The sequence below is a fragment of the Aspergillus brasiliensis genome, assembly GCF_001889945.1.
Source record: "Aspergillus brasiliensis CBS 101740 unplaced genomic scaffold ASPBRscaffold_29, whole genome shotgun sequence".
Lineage (NCBI taxonomy): Eukaryota > Fungi > Ascomycota > Eurotiomycetes > Eurotiales > Aspergillaceae > Aspergillus > Aspergillus brasiliensis.
Genome location: NW_027137470.1, coordinates 1 through 18,851, shown reverse-complemented (window position 1 = coordinate 18,851; position 18,851 = coordinate 1). Strand labels below are relative to the sequence as shown.

At 46.6% G+C, this 18,851-nt stretch overlaps 5 protein-coding genes across 5 annotated transcripts; 3 read left to right on the top strand and 2 right to left on the bottom strand.

Moving 5' to 3' along the window:
* Window positions 1-1,190: 1,190 nt before the first annotated feature.
* Window positions 1,191-2,442, top strand: ASPBRDRAFT_79617 (uncharacterized protein; the record flags this gene model as incomplete). The annotated part of the gene is made up of 2 exons (XM_067629464.1): window positions 1,191-1,213; window positions 1,443-2,442. 2 exons carry the CDS (start codon window positions 1,191-1,193, stop codon window positions 2,401-2,403), a joined length of 984 nt encoding a protein of 327 aa, XP_067473037.1. The 3' UTR covers window positions 2,404-2,442.
* A 102-nt stretch (window positions 2,443-2,544) lies between these two features.
* On the bottom strand, window positions 2,545-5,462 carry ASPBRDRAFT_79616 (uncharacterized protein). The gene is made up of 7 exons (XM_067629463.1): window positions 4,948-5,462; window positions 4,357-4,728; window positions 3,977-4,311; window positions 3,723-3,926; window positions 3,578-3,655; window positions 3,030-3,526; window positions 2,545-2,919 (listed from the first exon to the last, which is right to left on the bottom strand). The coding sequence occupies exons 1-7, from the start codon at window positions 5,296-5,298 to the stop codon at window positions 2,816-2,818; spliced, it is 1,941 nt and encodes a 646-aa protein (XP_067473036.1). The 5' UTR covers window positions 5,299-5,462; the 3' UTR covers window positions 2,545-2,815.
* A 1,797-nt stretch (window positions 5,463-7,259) lies between these two features.
* On the top strand, window positions 7,260-7,633 carry ASPBRDRAFT_49460 (uncharacterized protein; the record flags this gene model as incomplete). The annotated part of the gene is made up of 2 exons (XM_067626341.1): window positions 7,260-7,296; window positions 7,360-7,633. A coding segment is annotated over exon 2 (176 nt), but the record flags the coding sequence as incomplete, so codon positions are not given.
* Window positions 7,634-10,613: 2,980 nt separating this feature from the next.
* ASPBRDRAFT_60249 (uncharacterized protein) lies at window positions 10,614-12,602 on the top strand (the record flags this gene model as incomplete). The annotated part of the gene is made up of 4 exons (XM_067628194.1): window positions 10,614-10,697; window positions 10,749-11,048; window positions 11,102-12,036; window positions 12,566-12,602. 4 exons carry the CDS (start codon window positions 10,614-10,616, stop codon window positions 12,600-12,602), a joined length of 1,356 nt encoding a protein of 451 aa, XP_067473034.1.
* A 606-nt stretch (window positions 12,603-13,208) lies between these two features.
* Window positions 13,209-13,398, bottom strand: ASPBRDRAFT_49457 (uncharacterized protein; the record flags this gene model as incomplete). The annotated part of the gene is made up of 1 exon (XM_067626340.1): window positions 13,209-13,398. The coding sequence occupies exon 1, from the start codon at window positions 13,374-13,376 to the stop codon at window positions 13,212-13,214; it is 165 nt and encodes a 54-aa protein (XP_067473033.1). The 5' UTR covers window positions 13,377-13,398.
* Window positions 13,399-18,851: the final 5,453 nt, after the last annotated feature.

Here is an 18,851-nt window from a genome sequence, read left to right as displayed (position 1 = left end):
TAATACTAGGAGACTTGGTCATATGGCTGGATCATACTAGCACTGACACCAACTACCTCTTCTACATGCGCCTCTCGCTGTATAAACTGTAGGTAATACTATGATAGATATTTTATCCATAATTTTATTCTCTGTTAGCAAAACCATTCTAGTACATTATAAGGCTGGCCTCTAGCTACATAACAATATACAAGATGCAATAACAGTGGAATATAAAGCCAATCCAGGCAGAGTGGCTACGGCTGCCATGATTCTTATCTTAGTTGTTGATTATGCGATTAAATGGACTGGCCTACCTTATGCAGTACTACCTATAACTTTAGTAAAGGTATACTTATTGACAAATCATTCACTTATCATTTCTACTGACTATAGCTAACATGAAGCAGCTGGATGCCAGAGCAATTGTGTCTTGAATCCGGAGCCTAATTTGGTAGTAAGGATGCCCAGCACCGAACATTCAAGGAAGTCTGCAGTCATGCTAGTGGTCACTCGGCTAGTCTGCTGCAGTGCATGTACGCTGCAGGCGGTACTGCTTTTCGGCCGGCGACCATTTATTCCACCCTAGGAGCTTTGATTTCATACTTTCTGGTGATACAATCATCCGTAGAATTTGTTTTCCTCCACTTCAGATGGATGACTGCAATATGTTACTTGCGTAGGAAATGGTTTACAGATGTGCACTAGTGATACCTGCTCGACGCGCCTTGGGTCCAATATGCTGCGGAAATTTGGCAGGTGTTTGTACGATCTCCATTGAAGGGGAAGTGAGAGAAGATAGCGGAATGATATGCATGCATTGGGTACATCTAACAAGCGTCGTGAGCTTGGCTACCGATCGCGGATATATTCGGACTAGAGATCCTTAGACCGATCGGCGACACTCTGGACGGTATTGCTCGGCCGAGACATGATAACTCGGGTTTTATTACGTATGCATTGTAGGTCGATGCAAGAAAGATGCCCAGTAAAAATGCCGTGTTGATATTAAAGACTTGCTTGTTCCGGCATCCACTGTAGCTGAGAGTCTATCCTTCCTAGTGGGGTTTTGTCAAGATCGTCTCGCTTACACTTGCATTGGAGTGGCGATACCTAGACAAGCGAAACCATACTGTCTTTGACTGTGCTGTAATCGACAAGGTCGCGGCTGGCGCGCGGACTTCTCGGACGTACTTCAAATGGCAGCCCAAATGAAGCGGTGGTGTATTTTTTCGCGCGCCCGATGTCTAATTTCTGTTTGCTGCCGCATCCATTTCTCCGCATGGTCCCCTTAATAGATCGAAGTTACTCTGACCTTTCTATTGTATTAGGGTCGTCCGCTCATACGATTAACCACAGTTTGTGCCACTGCCGCCAATGAAACTGCCTCGCTTTACCAGGGGGAGCCTCCTCAATGCCAAAACAAAGCTTCAAAAGATGGTTAATAGGGCCACCCGGCCAAGTGAAACGGCATATCGTTCAGACGGAGACATTGCGACCGTATGCCCGCTTCTCGGTTTGCCGCCTGAACTACTTTTACAGATTGTTTCTCACTTATCCATTATCGAAGAAATATGCCTTTTTATGACCTGCAAGCAATTGTACGCAGCATACGGCCCCATTTCGAAGCCGGAGTGGGTGCAAGTCCATCGACCGGCTGCAGCTATACCTCAGTCCTTTTACAGTTATACCTCTGTTGCCCTTCGATGGAAACTCCTCCGTTATTTGGAGAATGACCGTTGGCAGGCTTGTTTTAGGTGTTTAGTACTGCACCCGCCGGCTTCGTTTCCTATGCAGAAGGAAGATTCTGAACATGAAGAGCTACTCTGTAGCCTGGGTCTTCTTGCAGGCATTGTGGAGATATGTCCTTGCAAGAAGCTCACCTTCCATGAGACAATGGGTCTGCGTGAAACATTGAGAACACGACAAAGGTCGCTTGGCGCCTTATCAACCCAGCTTGCCCCTGGTTCTTTGGGACGATTCTGTTGGCATTCCTGTACGCATCACTCTGGAAGCACGCAGCTTGCAATTGCAGTGTTTCCCAGGCTGGAGTCGGAGGATCAGCTGATCCTTAAAACCGAGTATCAGTTGTCAATCACGCAGGAACATCCAGGGGTGGAACCATTGACTCCTTATCAAACCTGTGCACATCGGTACTTGGACTCATGGCTTGCGAGTGTCTGCCAGGGGACTCCATATGGTTTACCCGATAGACACTGCACCCCATGTAGCAGGATATTCAGATGTGAATTCTGCAACACAACGCTCAAGTGTCTCCATGTGTGGCCCCGTGGCAAGGTCGACGGGCAGGGAAAAAGGACGTATCTATTCTACACTGAGCGAAATTTGGGGAGGGGATCGTCGTTCCCAGACAAGATATGGGCTGCCCAAAGAAGTCATCCGCTTCGAACAGAGGCCAGATAGGACGCGATCCCACAATCATCAATTCGATTGCTAAACGCGAACATGTACATATCGTATTCTAAGCCTTATAATGGCATAAAGAAAGCAGAGAACCAAAAGAGAGCGGCGTAGTTATCCATTACATGGCACCCATAACCTTATGTGAGAAGTCTGGAGTACTAGAACAGCAGCAATCGGTAACAAGCTGTTCCGGAGCTTCTTCCGACAGCGGAAATAGTAGGTCACAGATCATTGCGCAGAATGAGCTACAGCTCATCATGATTCCAGGCCACTGGCTACTAACTTCGCCTCAAGGCCGAGCGAGGATGGATGAGGCCTAACTCATTGAAACAACCGTTTCTGTTATAACCCCCCATCATTTTATCCCGCGCGCAGAGTTAATATACTCATGATTTCATATCCATATGAGAGCTTAGATGCCACTTTCATCGGGATCAGCGCTATAGTAGCCAAGCATCGATGCCAGCCCGAGCCGGTTCACAGTTCCCAAATGACTCGTTTCCCCACTCACCTCTACTAAAAGAAATTCACCCGTCATACCTTATTCTCATCTGTAATATCTCGACCAAACCCCCTAATGACATGTTCCAGACGCTTGCCATGGAAACAGCCGCTGCCGCTGTTACCTTCCTCAAGTTGCCGTTTGGGGTAATGATGGACAACGTAGTTGGCTGCCAGGGATTCAAGCTCTCCCCGGGTCCAGAACTTCGCATGATGCTCATCCAAGATCGATCGTATCTCTTCTGGAACCAGTGCAGGAGCCACGCTTGAGAGAACCAGCTCAAATGTCCGCAGAAAGGCCCGGCAGAGCCGCCATACCAGGCTCATGTGCCAGAGACCAGCCACACAACTCACGAGTATCTCACGCCATTTCTCACACTCCAAACGCGAGGCGGCGTGAAGGCCGACGACGAGAAAGTAGTGCATCATAACCACGGGGATGGATTTCCAGCCATGACAAGCGCGGTATAACAATATGAGTGTTCCCATCGACTCCATGGCTTCCTCCAGAATCTTATTGGGGTTGAAATTTATTGATTTGGTTGTACCATTTTCTGTTAGAGTGCGTGGAGCAGCTCTGAACATCCCACAGAGGTTGACGACCGTTGTGTAGTAGTAAAGGCTACACCTTTGTTATTACATGTAGAGTGCAACGAGGAAAGGGTTAACGCACTGTAGACAAATGTTATGTGGCAATCTGTTGTTTTCAACTTCCAAAACGACTGGAAGAGTCTTCTTGAAGGTATCGAGTCTCTGGGTAGAGTATGGCAGCCCTTTCCCAACGGTGCGGGTCGGTTGGGATGCCCGACTGGGAGGACAGCTGGGCCACATCGTTAACGATGATGAGGAAAGTACGACGAGCCCACGTGCTTGTGTTCGTGTATGGCCTGTACAGGGGGGTGGTAAAGGGGTATGGAGTCCACTGTTCATTAAGATCCCCATCGCGTGCTTCATCTTCGTCTATGAATATTTCCGGGGGATCCGACCAAACGGATGGCCTTCCAGACAGTTGGGCCGATATTCTATTTACACTTAGGTACCGCGGCCAAGATATAATGGAAATGTAACTCACAACTCAATGTCATAGACCGCACAAGCGGTAATCTTATGTGCTCGCAAGTTTGACTCCGCATCCGTCTCACAGTGCGCACGGAAAGTCTCGGCTGATGAAGTATGGAGACCGAGTTGCAACGCCATCAGCGCGCCATATTGGATATAACGAACCCCAATTTTATCCCTACCCATGGCGCAAAAGAACAGTCCAAGGAGTAAGCTCGACTGCATAGTAGGGAGGCAGATCTTGTTCTTATCCCGGCGCCAGTACTTCTCAACAGCCGTGAGAAGCAGTTTGGCAGCCTCCGTCTCTCTGCGACGGTCCCAGGGTTTTGCCAGGTTGTATGAGAAATGCTGCATCCGTCAGTAGCATGTCGCACACCGACGCAAATTACCTACACATGCATAGAAGAGGATAACATGGACCAACAAAGAGGAGCAGAAGCCAGTCTCTCCGCGATGGAAATGGTTAAGGAACAAGCTAGGCTCGATCAATCGCCATGTGGGATTGTCCCAGACGAAGAATAATGAGAACAGATGCGATGCGGTGGTGTTATCGACCTGGTCCGACCACAACCCAATCGCGTGGACGCTGTAGGGGGGCTGCCGTTCGACCATCTGTGCTTGGCCTGATAATTGGGTTATCCAGGCCTGCTGCATATTTTCCAGGCTAATGACAGGTCGCTGTTCTGGAACTTGTCTAACCAGGCGTGTCGCGGCGTCATGGGCCGATATGCTGTGGCGGATGGTATTTATCACGGATGGCAGTTTCTCCAGATCACAGTCATGGATGGCTTCATAGATCCGATGCAGCTCGTAGAGTCGGTCCTGTAGTACTTGCAGCGCATTGCCCAAACCTTCTAGACCATTCTGCTGTGCCACCATACGAGAAGCTCGTGGGACCTGGGCGAAATTCTGTTGCATAAGCCAGCTTTAGCACATTGCCACCAGCAACGGTACATCGCATTATGACCTGTAGGTTCGACTTACCACTGAAGGTTCTGCAACGGTGGATGGCAAGGAATTCAACGATCGGGAAATGATGGATCGTATCATGTATTCATGGCCTTTTATTATGCACCTTAATTCATCCAACTCCTTCCTTTCTCTAGAACGTCTCTGTTCTGAGTACGTGCACTCGATTGCCAGTCCTTCACAGTTGCTGCACGTCGGCTTCGTCCCATTGCACTTAGCTTTGCGCTTTCGACACCCGTCACAGGCTTGCGATGTGCGGGATCGAGCGTTTAAGGTTCGCACCCGGGCTTGCGCTCGGGGGATCAATAATTTGTGCGAATGCTCGTTGGTCTGCGAGGCCAGCAGCGCCCGAATGGAAGGAGCCATCTTGGCACGATACACTACCGAGGGTCGATCTTAGTCAGGCTCAGACGAGTGAAAAGGGCCAAATGGACATCGGCTTTAATAGTCTAAATGGTGGTTGTCAAGACATGTCTGGCAAATTTGACCGTCCCTCCCCTTAAATCTCCTTTGTTTTCAGTAGTTTAGCCGTCCATCCTTAATGATATTATGCCCAGCGTCTCATCCAAGCGGTGCTAAAGCAGTCGCCGTGCGTGCACGCTAATCCTTAGCCCCGGCGTTTGAAAGGAAGCTAGGGGCATAATAGTTTCTCTGTTGGAGTATGTCTCCACCCGTGTATGCAGTAGGATAGATAGATCAGTTGGCTGTAATCTAAGTGGGCTCCCCAATAGATGTATCACGTGCAAAGAACTACCATGTGGGTACTGTAACTCGATTTTGTTTGGTGGAAATAAATACCAGCCAATGGTATCTGAGCGGACTCGTCCGAAAGCCGAAGTTGAAGAATTAGATAAAATAAACGACCGGTAATGCTTTTCCGCTTAAATCCGAATATTCTTAGTCTCGAGTAGCACGCACGCCCTCTAATCACAATATCCTGTAGTATCCCAGCTAGCACATGTAAGCTATGTACCTCATTAGTTATCGCGCACAGAATACAGGCGAGAAAGGTGAAAAATGCTCCTCTATGAAGAAGTATATGAAAACTAACCCCAATCATACATATATACACATATATATATGTATTTGTGGACGGTGGCCGGGTGACGTCCCTATAATCTTCGTGGATGACACTCCTACGGACATGTAAGCAGAGATTTCTCTACTCTATACTAAAGTAAATAGTATAGCAGGTTTGATTCATGCAGTTAGTTATGATAACTATATTAAAGTGGGAGCTATATATACCCAGTACTGGGAAGGATAATATTGTTCTTATATATTTAGAGAGATTATCGAATGTGATCCTTATTCATATTACCTCCTTTTGCTGTCTCTATAACCAGTATAGTGACACCACCACCTATATATATAAGGACAGAATTATCCTTATAAAATCTTATCACATTTGAGACCCTGCTGTAAAGGGCTTTTCTTTGAATATACCTCATGTCATAGGAAACAGTGGTAATATGTTATAAAACGAAAGGAAACGTTCATACTTTATGGGCTAGATATATTCTTCGTTTGACTCTGTTTTCATTCGCTTTCTCCCCTAGCAGTGGTTGCTACTTTTTCTACGTGAGACTGATCTTGGATGATTTGTTCAGTTGATCTTGCAATGTCGCTGGCTACCTTAAAAACGCTGCTATGACTGCAGGTCACAACGGTCGGTGACAAAGCATGGTGGGCAATAAACAGATGCTAGAACCAAGGATAAGCACTCTTCCGTGAAGTCCGCAGACTCAATTGAAGCATCACGTACAGGCAATGAATCCCAGAAGCCAGCACCCTAATTGCGTATAGCCGCTTGCTTATAGACTGTCCAGGAACGTTTCTTGGATCGCTAATACTTCTATTATGTATGGTATAGGGTCTTACCGAGAGAGTATAACCTCCCCTTTTAATGGCTCCAACAGAGAACCCGAATCTACCCCACCGCTAAAAGGCGATATAGATACGTGTTATGTACAGGATGCCGTTGCTTACCTACTCTATTTCACTTGCCCCGACATCTGAGCCCGCACGTATCTCAAGAACATTCATTTTCTGGCCTCGCCTCGACTGAAACGAAAGCGCGACGCCGCACTTATAATACTGCTCTCCAACACTTGAGATCATGCTTGACCTAGCTAAATCCAACGGGAAATGATGATGCCGAGCGTGTTGGAGGCGGTCCTTGACTGGGTAAACCGGACAAAGGTATGGTCTCTGAAATAGGACTTATACAGTTCTCAAAAATCGACACGTTCCCGGATGAATGGCTCTGTCCCCTGATCTGGGCGACTATTCGGTGGATATTTTCACTGCAGCAAGCTGATATTGTGGTCCACGTATGCATTGCTTCGTTCATCCCTGCTTTTACTGATATAGATCTCAGTGAAATCAGCACTGTGATCTTTCATGTACTGTCATTTTATCACATACACGTAGAAATGCGACCCTAGGTCTTCAATAACATATACGTTCAACCGGCCTATGGTTCGATCGCGCCGAATCCCTTCCATAATGCAGAGTTGTTGGAGGATTCGGTGGAACGTTCCCCGTATAGGAACGAGTCTGGATTCTGACATTGCTACCACGACCCTTCTTTGTGGATATTTAGACCGTGTCGTTAGTGTCAGCTTGGCTGGCCGTAGAGACAGGATTGGTCGGCTCTTTGTGCAGATCTCATTATGTGCTGAATAGACTTGCTACTCGAGCTCCACACACTATGAGAGATCGGCTTTTGGTCCATGAAAGTGCCCATTCACAGGCACGCATAAATCCGGGAAGTATGATACTGCTTGCCAGTTAGCCAGCAGACGTACCTGTTGGGTGTAGGAGCTGGCGACGACGCTGCTAGGTTGAGTCTTTACGGTGAAGAAACCCCACGGATAAGACACGCCCTGCAAGTATGGCCGATAAAGGAGAGGAGACGCCTCGATCCCGTTGTACGGTGGCTGCGGCGGCGGGGCTCTCGAAGAATCGTGATAGGGGACACTATATTCAACCGTAGCCTCCTGGTGCATTATAGTTTCGTGGGGTTCAGCTAGTTCCCTGGGTGGACCGACGGGTGTGGCTGGACCTGATGTCAGGGCAACAAGACAAGACTCGGATAAGCTTAGCGGGGTTTACCACTGGAACACCCTTGAGTTGCGGTGCCTTCAGTAGCCACGTCTCTTCCATCTGAGACATTTTGGGACTAATATCTACCATCCATGGATTCTACGGGAAATCCATCCTTTTTATTCCCTGAAAGTAGGGGATGCAGGGGAGATGCTGATTAGGTATTTCATGCCGCAATAATAGCTGATCGAGATATGGTAGTTGCCTCCCGCTGATCATTGCGACGGGTCCAAGCCATCGATGTGGCGATACGAGGTGCCCTCTATCTAGTCATCACGCTGCATACTAGGTTCCATGAAGGCCCACATTCTCACGCTCGTCTTAACCCGATGCGACTTGTTGAGTTGTACTTCACTTAACCCCCACTAAGATAGTGGCCGATAATACACACCTGCTCAAAAAGGAAGGTCGCTTGATTGGGTAATAGAAAATGCAGACAGTTGGGTGATCCCCTCAACAGTGTAAAATTAAAACGATGCTCACTGCTTTGAAGGCATTCATCCTGGTGGTAGAACAGTGAGGATTCTTCTGTGATGAGGAAATACTGTGCACCAAGAAAGAGATGGATGAGAAGAGAGACGCTGGTAAGACTAAGGTAAATAGTCCAACGACGTTGCAAACCCCCATCTCTTGCAGTTCTGGTTACTCCTACGTTGTGGGTGGTCCTAGACTTCGCCCAAGTCCAGGGGAAGGCTTTCCGTACCGAGTTTGAAAATCTGCCGTGGCGGTTCGGAAGGAGGCATGTTCCGAGGGTGCAGAAAATGCGGTATATCATTTGTGGAATTTGGATTGCCATCCAATCAAGGAAGCGGAAACCATACGTTATTAGTAGCGTCCCGCTTTCAAGAGACTCCCCACTCACTAGAGAGGATGAGCATCTCTGCCTCCGGTCGCCAACCTCCTAGGGCTGCATTTCTTTCAAACAAGACATCTCATTAGGTTCTCTTAAGGTGGATATCTATCAGACATGGCGTCAACGGTCATTACCACGGAGCCATTATCACAAGAAGAGACAACCCCGTTTTATCGCACCTGGGAAGAATGCAGAAAGGTAGGCTGGTGCTTCGAAGCGAAATAGAATTTGTTCGATCTAAACCCAGTCCTCTACGTACAGATTCGCCGGACGGATACGTATATGCACCACCGCAAACATTCTAGTAAGCAACTGCAGTAAAAGCTCCAGACAAAACAGCGCTCTGAACTTTCATCTGCACATCCACACAGGGAAGAAGCCCTATGTCTGTTAGTGTGAGGGTTGCTTTAAGGCTTGTTCCGATGTATGGCCTTGAATGCCTTGCTGCAGTTAAGATACCAGCCCGTATGTCTTGCTATTAGCTGATTCTAATCGACTTCGAGTTTAGCGCGTCACCAGCGGATTACACAAGAAAGCGAGTGTCCTCATATATGTGAGGCGCTTAGCTGTGGAGGTAAGGAGATAATTTCAGGATGAGCAAAAGATGCCTCTGGCGGAAATCGAACTGCTGAGCAGGTTTTACCACAAAAGTACTCTGACCCAAAATCAACATAGATCTGATTCTGCGCAAACCGAGCTCCGACCGTCTGTCCGAAGCGTAATTTAGTGTATAGCTACATTCAAGGGGCTAATGCCATGCTGAGATCTATTGAGCCACAGTATTCACTGCTGTACAATTACAGAACCTGCCTGCATGACCAGCCGACTTGAGTGCGGCATGGTCGGGTTATCATGATATCAGATCTATAATGGTCCCATTCGTGACCACCTTGACTAGGTGCCTGGAAGAGACCAGTAGAGCGGCTGGTTGCAGAAGGCGGATCGCTATCAGGAAGTGAACGAACACTGTTTCTGAACACGAGAAGATGGAACCTGCCGGCTCATCCATATCTCATGCTTCGCATATTGAATATATTATGCCCGCACTGTCTGCTTAATAGCTTGTGATCATAGGGAAGCTGAAATGCAGGTGCATCGGCCGACACAGTCAACATCGTGAAAGGGCTGCAGCCAGGGAGTCCTACGAATATCTCAGGTGCTAGTGGAAGCGTAAAGAAGAGTACAATAGCACATTACCTTGACGTGGTTGCGCTCAGCCTCAAGTGCAACGGATCTGATTCGTGGAGACCCGAATCAATGACAGGTGCGCTTTATAGACCCAAGTTACTTTGGTTAGCAGCAATGCGGGAGATAATACTAACGAGGTTCAGGAGCAATACTATTTGACAATTGAAAAAAAAAATTTATAAAACACTCCTCGGCCGGTGTCTTCGCTGGCCAGGTCTGCTCCCTACAATGATTCCGACCGACTAGGACCATACGCAAGGAAACCCTACTGGTAAGTGACAAACCGTACCTGTTGTTCCCGATCATTTCCTGTGGCTAGCTCAGAAAAGGACGGCCGGCAGATGATAGTCACGCTCGATGATCCCATCCCTTGCACCCCTATCAGGGCAGGGAGACGGAATCAATACCCCCCTACCTTATAAGAGCAACAGGTAGCAGACAACCCCGTTACGCTCTTCAGCCACGACTGGGCCGACAACTCATCACTTTTCCAGTTCCCCGACCGCGGCAGAGCCGTCTCCAGATACGCATGATGAAAGGCAGCACGCCGCGGCACAAACTGCACGAGACGATAGCAGATCCGGCAGCACAAGGGAATGTGCTCGATCCTCACGATGTATGATAGCCTTCCGAGCTCCAAAGTCCCCACGCTAATAGTATAGTCTAGTGTAAATTCGGAGCGTGCCAGTCTTTCCATCTTAAGCGATGGTGGGAAGAAGAGGCACTGAAAAGCATACCTTCTCTGCTGGTTCATGATCTGGGAAGGCTAATTCGATATAATCTCTTTAGCAATAATGATGCTGCCATAATCGCACTGTGGAGCCAAGAGGATGAAACAATTGACAGGTTCCTCGCGGAAATCTGGCCATCGCGCCTTCCTCCATCCTGGTCAGCCTTCCCACGTGAACAGAAAATCAGCACTCTGATCAACATGCTGCATTCGGATCAACAAAACCCGTCTCGTTGGGTCTCATCATTCTGGGACATTGCTGAGATGTCGGATCCGCTTGATCTTGCGAGAAACTCGATGCGGAAAGTGAGACCTCTTTCAAACAGATTCCGTTCGAAGAGTGGGTTCGCCACCTTCTAGGATACCATGCCTTGGCAGTTCAACGGTTCATGCAGCAACACATAATGCTTGGTGACCATATCTTACGCCATCTTCGTGCACATCCTAGAGAGAGAGAAAAGTATGCTGCAGTGGAGAGACACCTGCGGCAACGAAGTCCATTCGTCCACTACGTGATCCAACAGGTACTGCTGGGAAATCGGCCTCGCTTCCAACAGCGGCAAGCCTGTCCGCCCCTAGATGTGCCAGGTTTCCATTTGCTTGCACGGCCAATACAACTGCTCTTCAGTACCCGTCAGAAAGGACTTACAACAACACTGAAGATCTTAGATGTTCTGTCGGCTCGCTTCGAAAAATCGCACTCCAGCGCGTCAATCATTGACTGGACCCGGCCATTAGATACGTCTATGCTCTATCTGAGCGAAACTCTGCTATCGGATTCGACCGACACTCTAGTCAAAACCCTCACTGACGCTGATATAATAAACTTCGACGCCTTTTCGCCCGCTGATCTTCTGCACCACCCAATGCGAGTGCGTTTTATTGAATCAAAATGGCACGCGCTTAGAGATGCCGTCTCCGAATGCTGCGCAGCAGTTCCGGACCAAGTGGCACGCATTCTCGAAGCGACCCGGGCTCTTCATATAGGCCGAAACTATCACTCAAGTACGGCTCTTCTCCACGGTCTGCGGGCCTACTTGGTCTCCAACCACCTCAGGATTGTAGAAGAACCTCATCAGAACTTTATGAGCATTATAGAGATGGTTCATATTGTCGACAGCTCCAACAACTTTGCGACGTACCGCAGAATGTTTGAGGAAATGCCTGGGATTCCATTTCTTCTCCCTCACTGCCGCGAGGTCGACGAAAGAGGGTGGCCGGCCGTGCAGGAATTTTCCATATGTTTTTCTGCCTGTAAATTACATAGATAATCTACCGGTGGTCCATGATACTGAATGAGCTTTGAGAACCTAGTCATATGGGATGTAGACCGGTAGCATCAGTAAGGCAACTACTACCTAGTGAACGTATCACCCGGGTCCTGAGTACGGCAGCTATTTTACATTTACCTTGTACCACATTTTTGGATGACGGTGTAGGTGATGCGTATAGGATGACTCTAGACCACTTGTGCAAATCGCTGCGGGGATCAGGCATATCTGAACATGTCTGCTGGAGACTGCTCGGATTTAACGGGCCCTACAAAGAGGTGCATACTTGGAAGGGGTCTGGCTATAAGATCGGAACATCGGGATCTTTCTAGGTATTCCATAAAGTGGAACCTGGTTAGGAACGTTACTTTTGCCGCTAATAATAAAGTATTGGCAGTATCAAAGTATGAATTTAGAAGAGACTGCACTTTTCCAGGATCCTATAGTCGGCGGAGGGCATAGAGAGTAGACTCAAGGCCCAAGCCAATACATGCTCAGATATCTGAACAGCAAAGAATAACAGAAAATTACGGTGAGCCAATTTTGGCCCGATCAACGAATGATGTGTCTGTGCTTTCCGGACCTTGATACTATTAGGCCCTTGCTACTGGTGATATACGTCTGTGCTGTAGGCAAATATAAGAAGTTGCTTTTCGCAGGGTCTACCATAGCTAATAATTGGTTCTCCAAAGTCTCAACTACATTTCCCGACATCTGGTGAACTTCACTGAAAGAAATGATACTGTCCTCATTCTATAATATGCTAGTTTCGCCAGGATAAAATTAACATAAGCCACTATACTGGTATAAGTGTTCAATGGGAGAGCTCTGTTACCTATTGTGAATGGCGGCCTGAACGGAATTATTGACAGTTTTCAATAACCCCCCCCCCCCCCCCCCCCCCCCCCCCCCCGCCCGAGCTCTCCTTGCCTCGGTTAGAGGATTCCTCACCCGTAAGAGTCTATTGATCTTCTGATGTTCCACTAATTGCCTATTAGCGGCAGTTCTAATCGGACGTATTAGACGCCCTATGGGACACATGTATTGAAGTCTACAAACAGTTACGCTGATGGAATAGTCAACATGACTCGGGAATGCTGTCCCATCTGTGATGCCAGGCCAACATGTCCTACTTAATTCGATTCACCCCACCATTCCAATGCTCTCTCTGTTCTACTTTTGCAATGAAAGCCCCAAACAGCCAAGGGACATAGCCATTAGCAACAGTTATCACGCAAGCTTCAGTCACTACCACTGGTAGTTTCCCACGACCATCGGCAGTTACAGTTACCATTTCACACTGCGTAGAACGTCATGGTTTGCTCACGAAGGCTTGCCTCCTTTCACATCGACATCTAACATTCCCTGTAGAGACCGTCCACCGAAGCCCCAACAACGAGTATTGCCTCTTCGTTCGAAAAGGTACGCGTTCACTCCTACCGTCATGTCCTCATAGTAACAGCCTTAGGCGATGGAACTCTGCCTGCATATGGGATTCATGATCAAAAAAGCCACTGCATCTCTGGGTGAGAACTGTCTTGAAGGGCCAACTTCACAGCTACTGCTCAATGATATTGACGACCTCATTCGCTTGCAATCCGGGCTATCAGCGGATTTCTTACAAATATTTGAAGCGGTAGCTAGTGCAGCGGATAGCATACCATCGCCTTGTGACTCAAAATGAGCGTGTAAGAAGATAATAGGTTGCGATATGAAGGGAGACCGATGTCGACACTGTGAAATGCTGGGCGGTGCAAATGGGACGTTTGTCCATCTTGGCTGTACGGCTGACCAAAACTTTCGGTTGAGCTATGTTACCAATATCTATGTTAACATACATCATTCATTCACACCTACTAGCGTCTGTTATCTTGTATGATTACCCGTTATTACCTGTTATTATTCGGCTTTATCTCATTCCTGTCGCTGCCTTTTTCTCATCCGGGGTTGGGGGGACAAGTGCATGCTTGTAGGGGTGTTCAGCTGTAATTGCAATATTGCAGCAACCCCATTTGAGAAGGGAAGTAACGGAACAATCGTGTTCGAGCTCCCATTTGGTATCAACGTTATCTCCGAGACACATCCCTGCCTGTGGTGGTGAGGCCTGGAATGTACCTAAGCACCTCGGTATTCTTTCGGACAGCCCTTCGGCCGGACCTTAGTATTGCCGCTTCATATCCGTAGCTCCTGGCCGATCTCTTTGCACAGGCAGCGGTAGACTGCAGGCTCTGATTGGAGGATGAACATCCGGTCCAATCATAGAGCAATAATGACTGCTTACCTAAGTGACAAGGATGACAACGATCTCTGATTGGAGGACTGGCAAGCTTTTCAGCTGGCTGCTGATTCCCACCGCAGTACCCTACGACAGGGCCATTTAGAGCCAGAAGCTTTCTTATTTTGTTCTCTTCTTGACGATGCCTAATGTTACTGTCCGCCGAAATACAGTTACCAGATTGACGCCGATGTGATAACTATCAATTACAATGGAGTGGAGCCCGGCGCCGCGGTCCGGTCCCTCTAGGGCGCTTCGATCACATTATGACCGCCACTGTCGAAGCCATATGTTCTATCGTCGGGTCGCTAGGCAGACCATTACCACAACGCCGAGGGAAACCAGATATTCAATTTTGGTCATGCCACACCTCCCATTGCTCCACATCGGAACTGATACCATAGTAGTTGTTAAAGCCAGGTGTAAGTGTCCAGGGTAAAACAAATAAGAATCCGAGGAATTCCTTGCGATTCTGCTGCATATGTCAGAATAAGTTCAGGTCTCTGGGGCTTGGAGGGTCACGACGCATGGTAGCCAAGAAAAGGTTATATTATATAGCAATGGTGGCTCTTCATCCTGTATATCTTGTGCATTTTGTTCACTGATATCGAAGAACTCGAGCCCTGCATCTGGCGTTTAGCAGTTACTAGATCCATGTAGCTGGTGGTGGTTGGACCTGGCGTGTAAAAAGGGCTGATGGTCTCACTGATGCAGCCGGCCGACCTTGGCCAAACTCTATGAGACATACGAGCAGTTTCCGCAAACTTCTTGCTAAGAACTATACGGTATGCTCTGCCCTTAAGGTGTCACCCCTGGAACGAACTAAAATTTTGACCCCTTGGTACCCGCGGATGCTTTACTTCGTGCCTAGGGAGGTCGATCACCAATCCAATGTCTCCATTGGCTTTGCCCTTCATAGGTGGGTACTTAGGTATCAGAACAATATCAGTATTCAAATACAATGGAGGGAAAAACAGAAAATGATAATGACGACACACTGGGTATTTGGAATTGTAGAGATACAACTGGTTTTTCAAATGAAAATTTTGTGGAGAATATAATTAGCGCCAAGTAATAGGAGTTTAGAAGTATATAAATGAATCCTACATAAGACTGCTCCTGTCCACCCTGCTTATCCTCCAAGCACAAAATCTAATTTCCTCTCTATCATACTCCGTGAACTGCTTAAAATGCAAGTCAAAACATTTATTACCTTTTTCTTCCTCGGTGTTGGCATAGCTACGGCAGCTGAGAAGACATGTGATAACAGCTCTTCCCAGAAGGGCTGTAACTGGGAAGGCACTGCTCCGTTTTGCGATGGAAGCAATCATCCTGTTGGTTATAAAGATAATGGTTGGACGCTTGTTGCAACAACCAAGTATGAAGACCATACAGCTCTGGAACTCACAGGCAAGATTAGCCTGGAATGCTATGAAATCTATGGATCCGGCTGCGTGACTGGTTGGAAGAACTTGTGGTGTCCGTGTATGAGCTCCCGATATCCTTTTAATCCTATGTCACATAAAGCTAACTTACAGCAGCCAACTAGGGTGTAGGACTTAGGGGTTCTAACTCAATTGAGTTTTTTCTCTTTGGGTGGCTTGCATCTGCTCTACTCGATGGGTTGTATATGATACAAGATACCGATTCTTTTCCTACAGCATGGGGTCTTCCGGCTTACCCCAAGGACATGCCCAGATAGCCTACTTATGAACCCAATTTCCAAGATATTTTCAATCTGGATATTTGCTGTTAGTTTCATAAATAACAATTAGTGATGCCATTAGTACAGATATCAGTGCATATTTTTTTTAAAAAAAAAACTCCTTCATGAAGCTGTAGAGTTTTTAGCCCGAGGACTATCGATACCATTGCGTAAAGGCCCGACGGGCCTACTGTATTCCTGCTTGATCACCCTCAACTGTGGGGAGACCGACCAGGTGTGATACAGGCATCCTATTATGATCGGCAGAACCATGAAAGAGACCATTCGGTGGCGCCGGTGCTGTGGCCGTGGGGGCACAGATCGAGAGATGCTCCTGGTAATCCCCCCCTTTCGCCTTAGACGCTGATCAATGGCTAGTTGCCGGTTACTTTGAGGCACTTGTTGCTGTTGTTCTTCGTTCTGGACTTCCTATCCCAGTTTAATAGCTGGAGGCTGCTCTTCCTGGTGGTGAACCTGTTGCCAAGCACGGTTTGTTTGTGTCGATTGCGGTCCGCCATTACACGGTGTTGGGCGAACTGCTTGGTTTGGGATTTGCGACTCTGAGGGGACGCTTGAATGTGGTCGGATCGTGACGCTTTTGACACCCTATGATGTCGCGCTTGTTCACTGACTTGCTTTTGTTCTCCATGACAGCGAGCCTGACTCGTCTGCGGCACGTGTACCACACGATCCGCTTGTGCCATATCCGATACCCGCCATGGCGGGTGATAACTTCAATTAGAAAGGATAGAAAATAATTACTCCTATCACTAATGCTTACTGGAGGTGGTCGTATAATATGTGTGCAAGTTACATAGATGAATTATACCGTTCCATATTTTCAGATTATTATGGACAGTAGCTATCACCCTGCATTTATCTCCCCGGCGATCCTTACCTGCACCCTTATCAATGTAAAAAAAGATAGATTCCTAGTCGGTTGGGATTGCTTTGCTGTCCCTATTAGCTTGTATAGTCTGCAAGAATACGCGCATATCGGACTTCACCGAAAATAAGTCGAGCTACTCTTCCTAGAGGACAGTTGGTTGTCAGCAATAATGAATGGAAGTGTCCAAAAGTACATCGAAGAACCATGTGTAGCCATGTAACCAGAGAAGGCTTCTACTATTTACTTTTGCAGGTGCATGATTACTTGGAGACCTAAGTCCGGGGCGGACTGTCCGCACTCTTACCGGGCTCTTCAGGAGTCCTTGTGGAGTTACTCCAACAAAACTTCAGCTCCGAGATCTCCATCCACAGCGGCTCCAGGAAACAGGAATGCTCGCTTGCTGCCCGTGGTCGGTCTCATTCCAAGCTGATGAAAGACAACTTCCACTAAAGCTTTTAGTGACCCCAGTTTTCACTGACCATTCATCGAACTCCATATATACCATCTATCCGGCCATGAAGGCAGGTGAAAATAGAAGATTGAATACATCTACAAGCCAAGAGCTGCAACAAAAGGCTACCATGACGCATATGATCATGGAGTAAATTAGTGGGGCATCGGGCATGCCCGGCTTTATCCCAAAATGTGAACCAAATCCCGAGGTGGAGACACAGACAAGGATTATTTGGCAAGGTCCATTTTCCTATAGTGGTAGCTCAGCAGTAGTAGTAGTAGTAGTAGTAGTAGTTCATATACCTGATATAGCCGGCCTTACTAGCGGCCTTGCTGTGCAGGTTGTTCTCTGGGCTCCCAGAGAGGCTATTCATGTACATATAAATGTAAATATATCATAAAATAAGATGTTGAGCCCGCTTGGGTGCACTATTTATCTATCTAGCCAGGTCAACATCATTACCAAGACACCATATTATCAAAAAACTTTTATTATTAAAAAATATACACCTTACTTTATCTCCCAACCCTCTAAGCTCCCCTGAAGCTATATCTAGCTCTATATAGTATTCCTTCTACTTGGTCCCTATATAATATTACTCTAGCTCAGGCCGCACCTGGCTTTAGTAGATTACTGTAGATCTTCTTTATAGCTATATATATTATAGTTACTTGCGTGTCTATATATTTTATATATCTAGTATCTTCCCCCGCTGTCTCTCCTACATATCAGTAATCAGCAGAACCTCACTGAATTAGTTTAAAAGACCTATTTTAATTATAAAGTTAATAATATAGCAAGCCACTGTAGGCTTACTAACTAATATATTAAAATTATTCTAATTAACTACTACTTTCTATTTCCAGAGCCTCTATCTAAACTCTAGCTAGAGCCCTTAGAGCCTCTTATAATTAAATAGAATATATTTTAGTATTTATAATTCTTTATCATACCCATATCTGTCCAAGTCCCTTACTTTAATCTTATATAAGAAGTAGTTTAGATCTATCCTACCTATATATAACTAAATCAATACTAAGCTCTATAACTTAGTAAGCCCCTGATAGAGCTTTAGAGTTATCTTAGTTAACTCTAATATAAGATATTTAGTTAATTTAGTAAGAATTAGTTACTACTTCTACTATCTATCCTATTATTTTTTAGTTAGTTGGCGCACAGTTTATTTTACTATAAATATTAGAACTACCAGCTCTCCTATCTACTTTTAATCCTTAATAGCTACTTTAACTATTTTATCTATAAGCTTATTCCCACAGACCCCCTCATACCCAGGAATCTAATAATAATAGAGCTCTATACTTCTCCTATATACTTCTTTAATCTTCTTAAGAATGGCCGCCAGCGTGTGCTGGCCAGATAATATTTTAGATATATATAATATCTTTAATATAGTTTAATTATTATTAAAGATATACACATACCCTA

Bases quoted from the DNA above. Each gene is read 5' to 3' on its own strand.
- ASPBRDRAFT_79616 (XM_067629463.1), bottom strand. From the start codon at position 5,298: ATGGCTCCTTCCATTCGGGCGCTGCTGGCCTCGCAGACCAACGAGCAT. The intron at 4,729-4,947 runs GTAAGTCGAACC...TGTGATCTGGAG, and splicing joins CCGTTGCAGAACCTTCAGTG to AAACTGCCATCCGTGATAAA. The intron at 3,656-3,722 runs GTCCTCCCAGTC...CTCTACCCAGAG, and splicing joins GTTAACGATGTGGCCCAGCT to ACTCGATACCTTCAAGAAGA.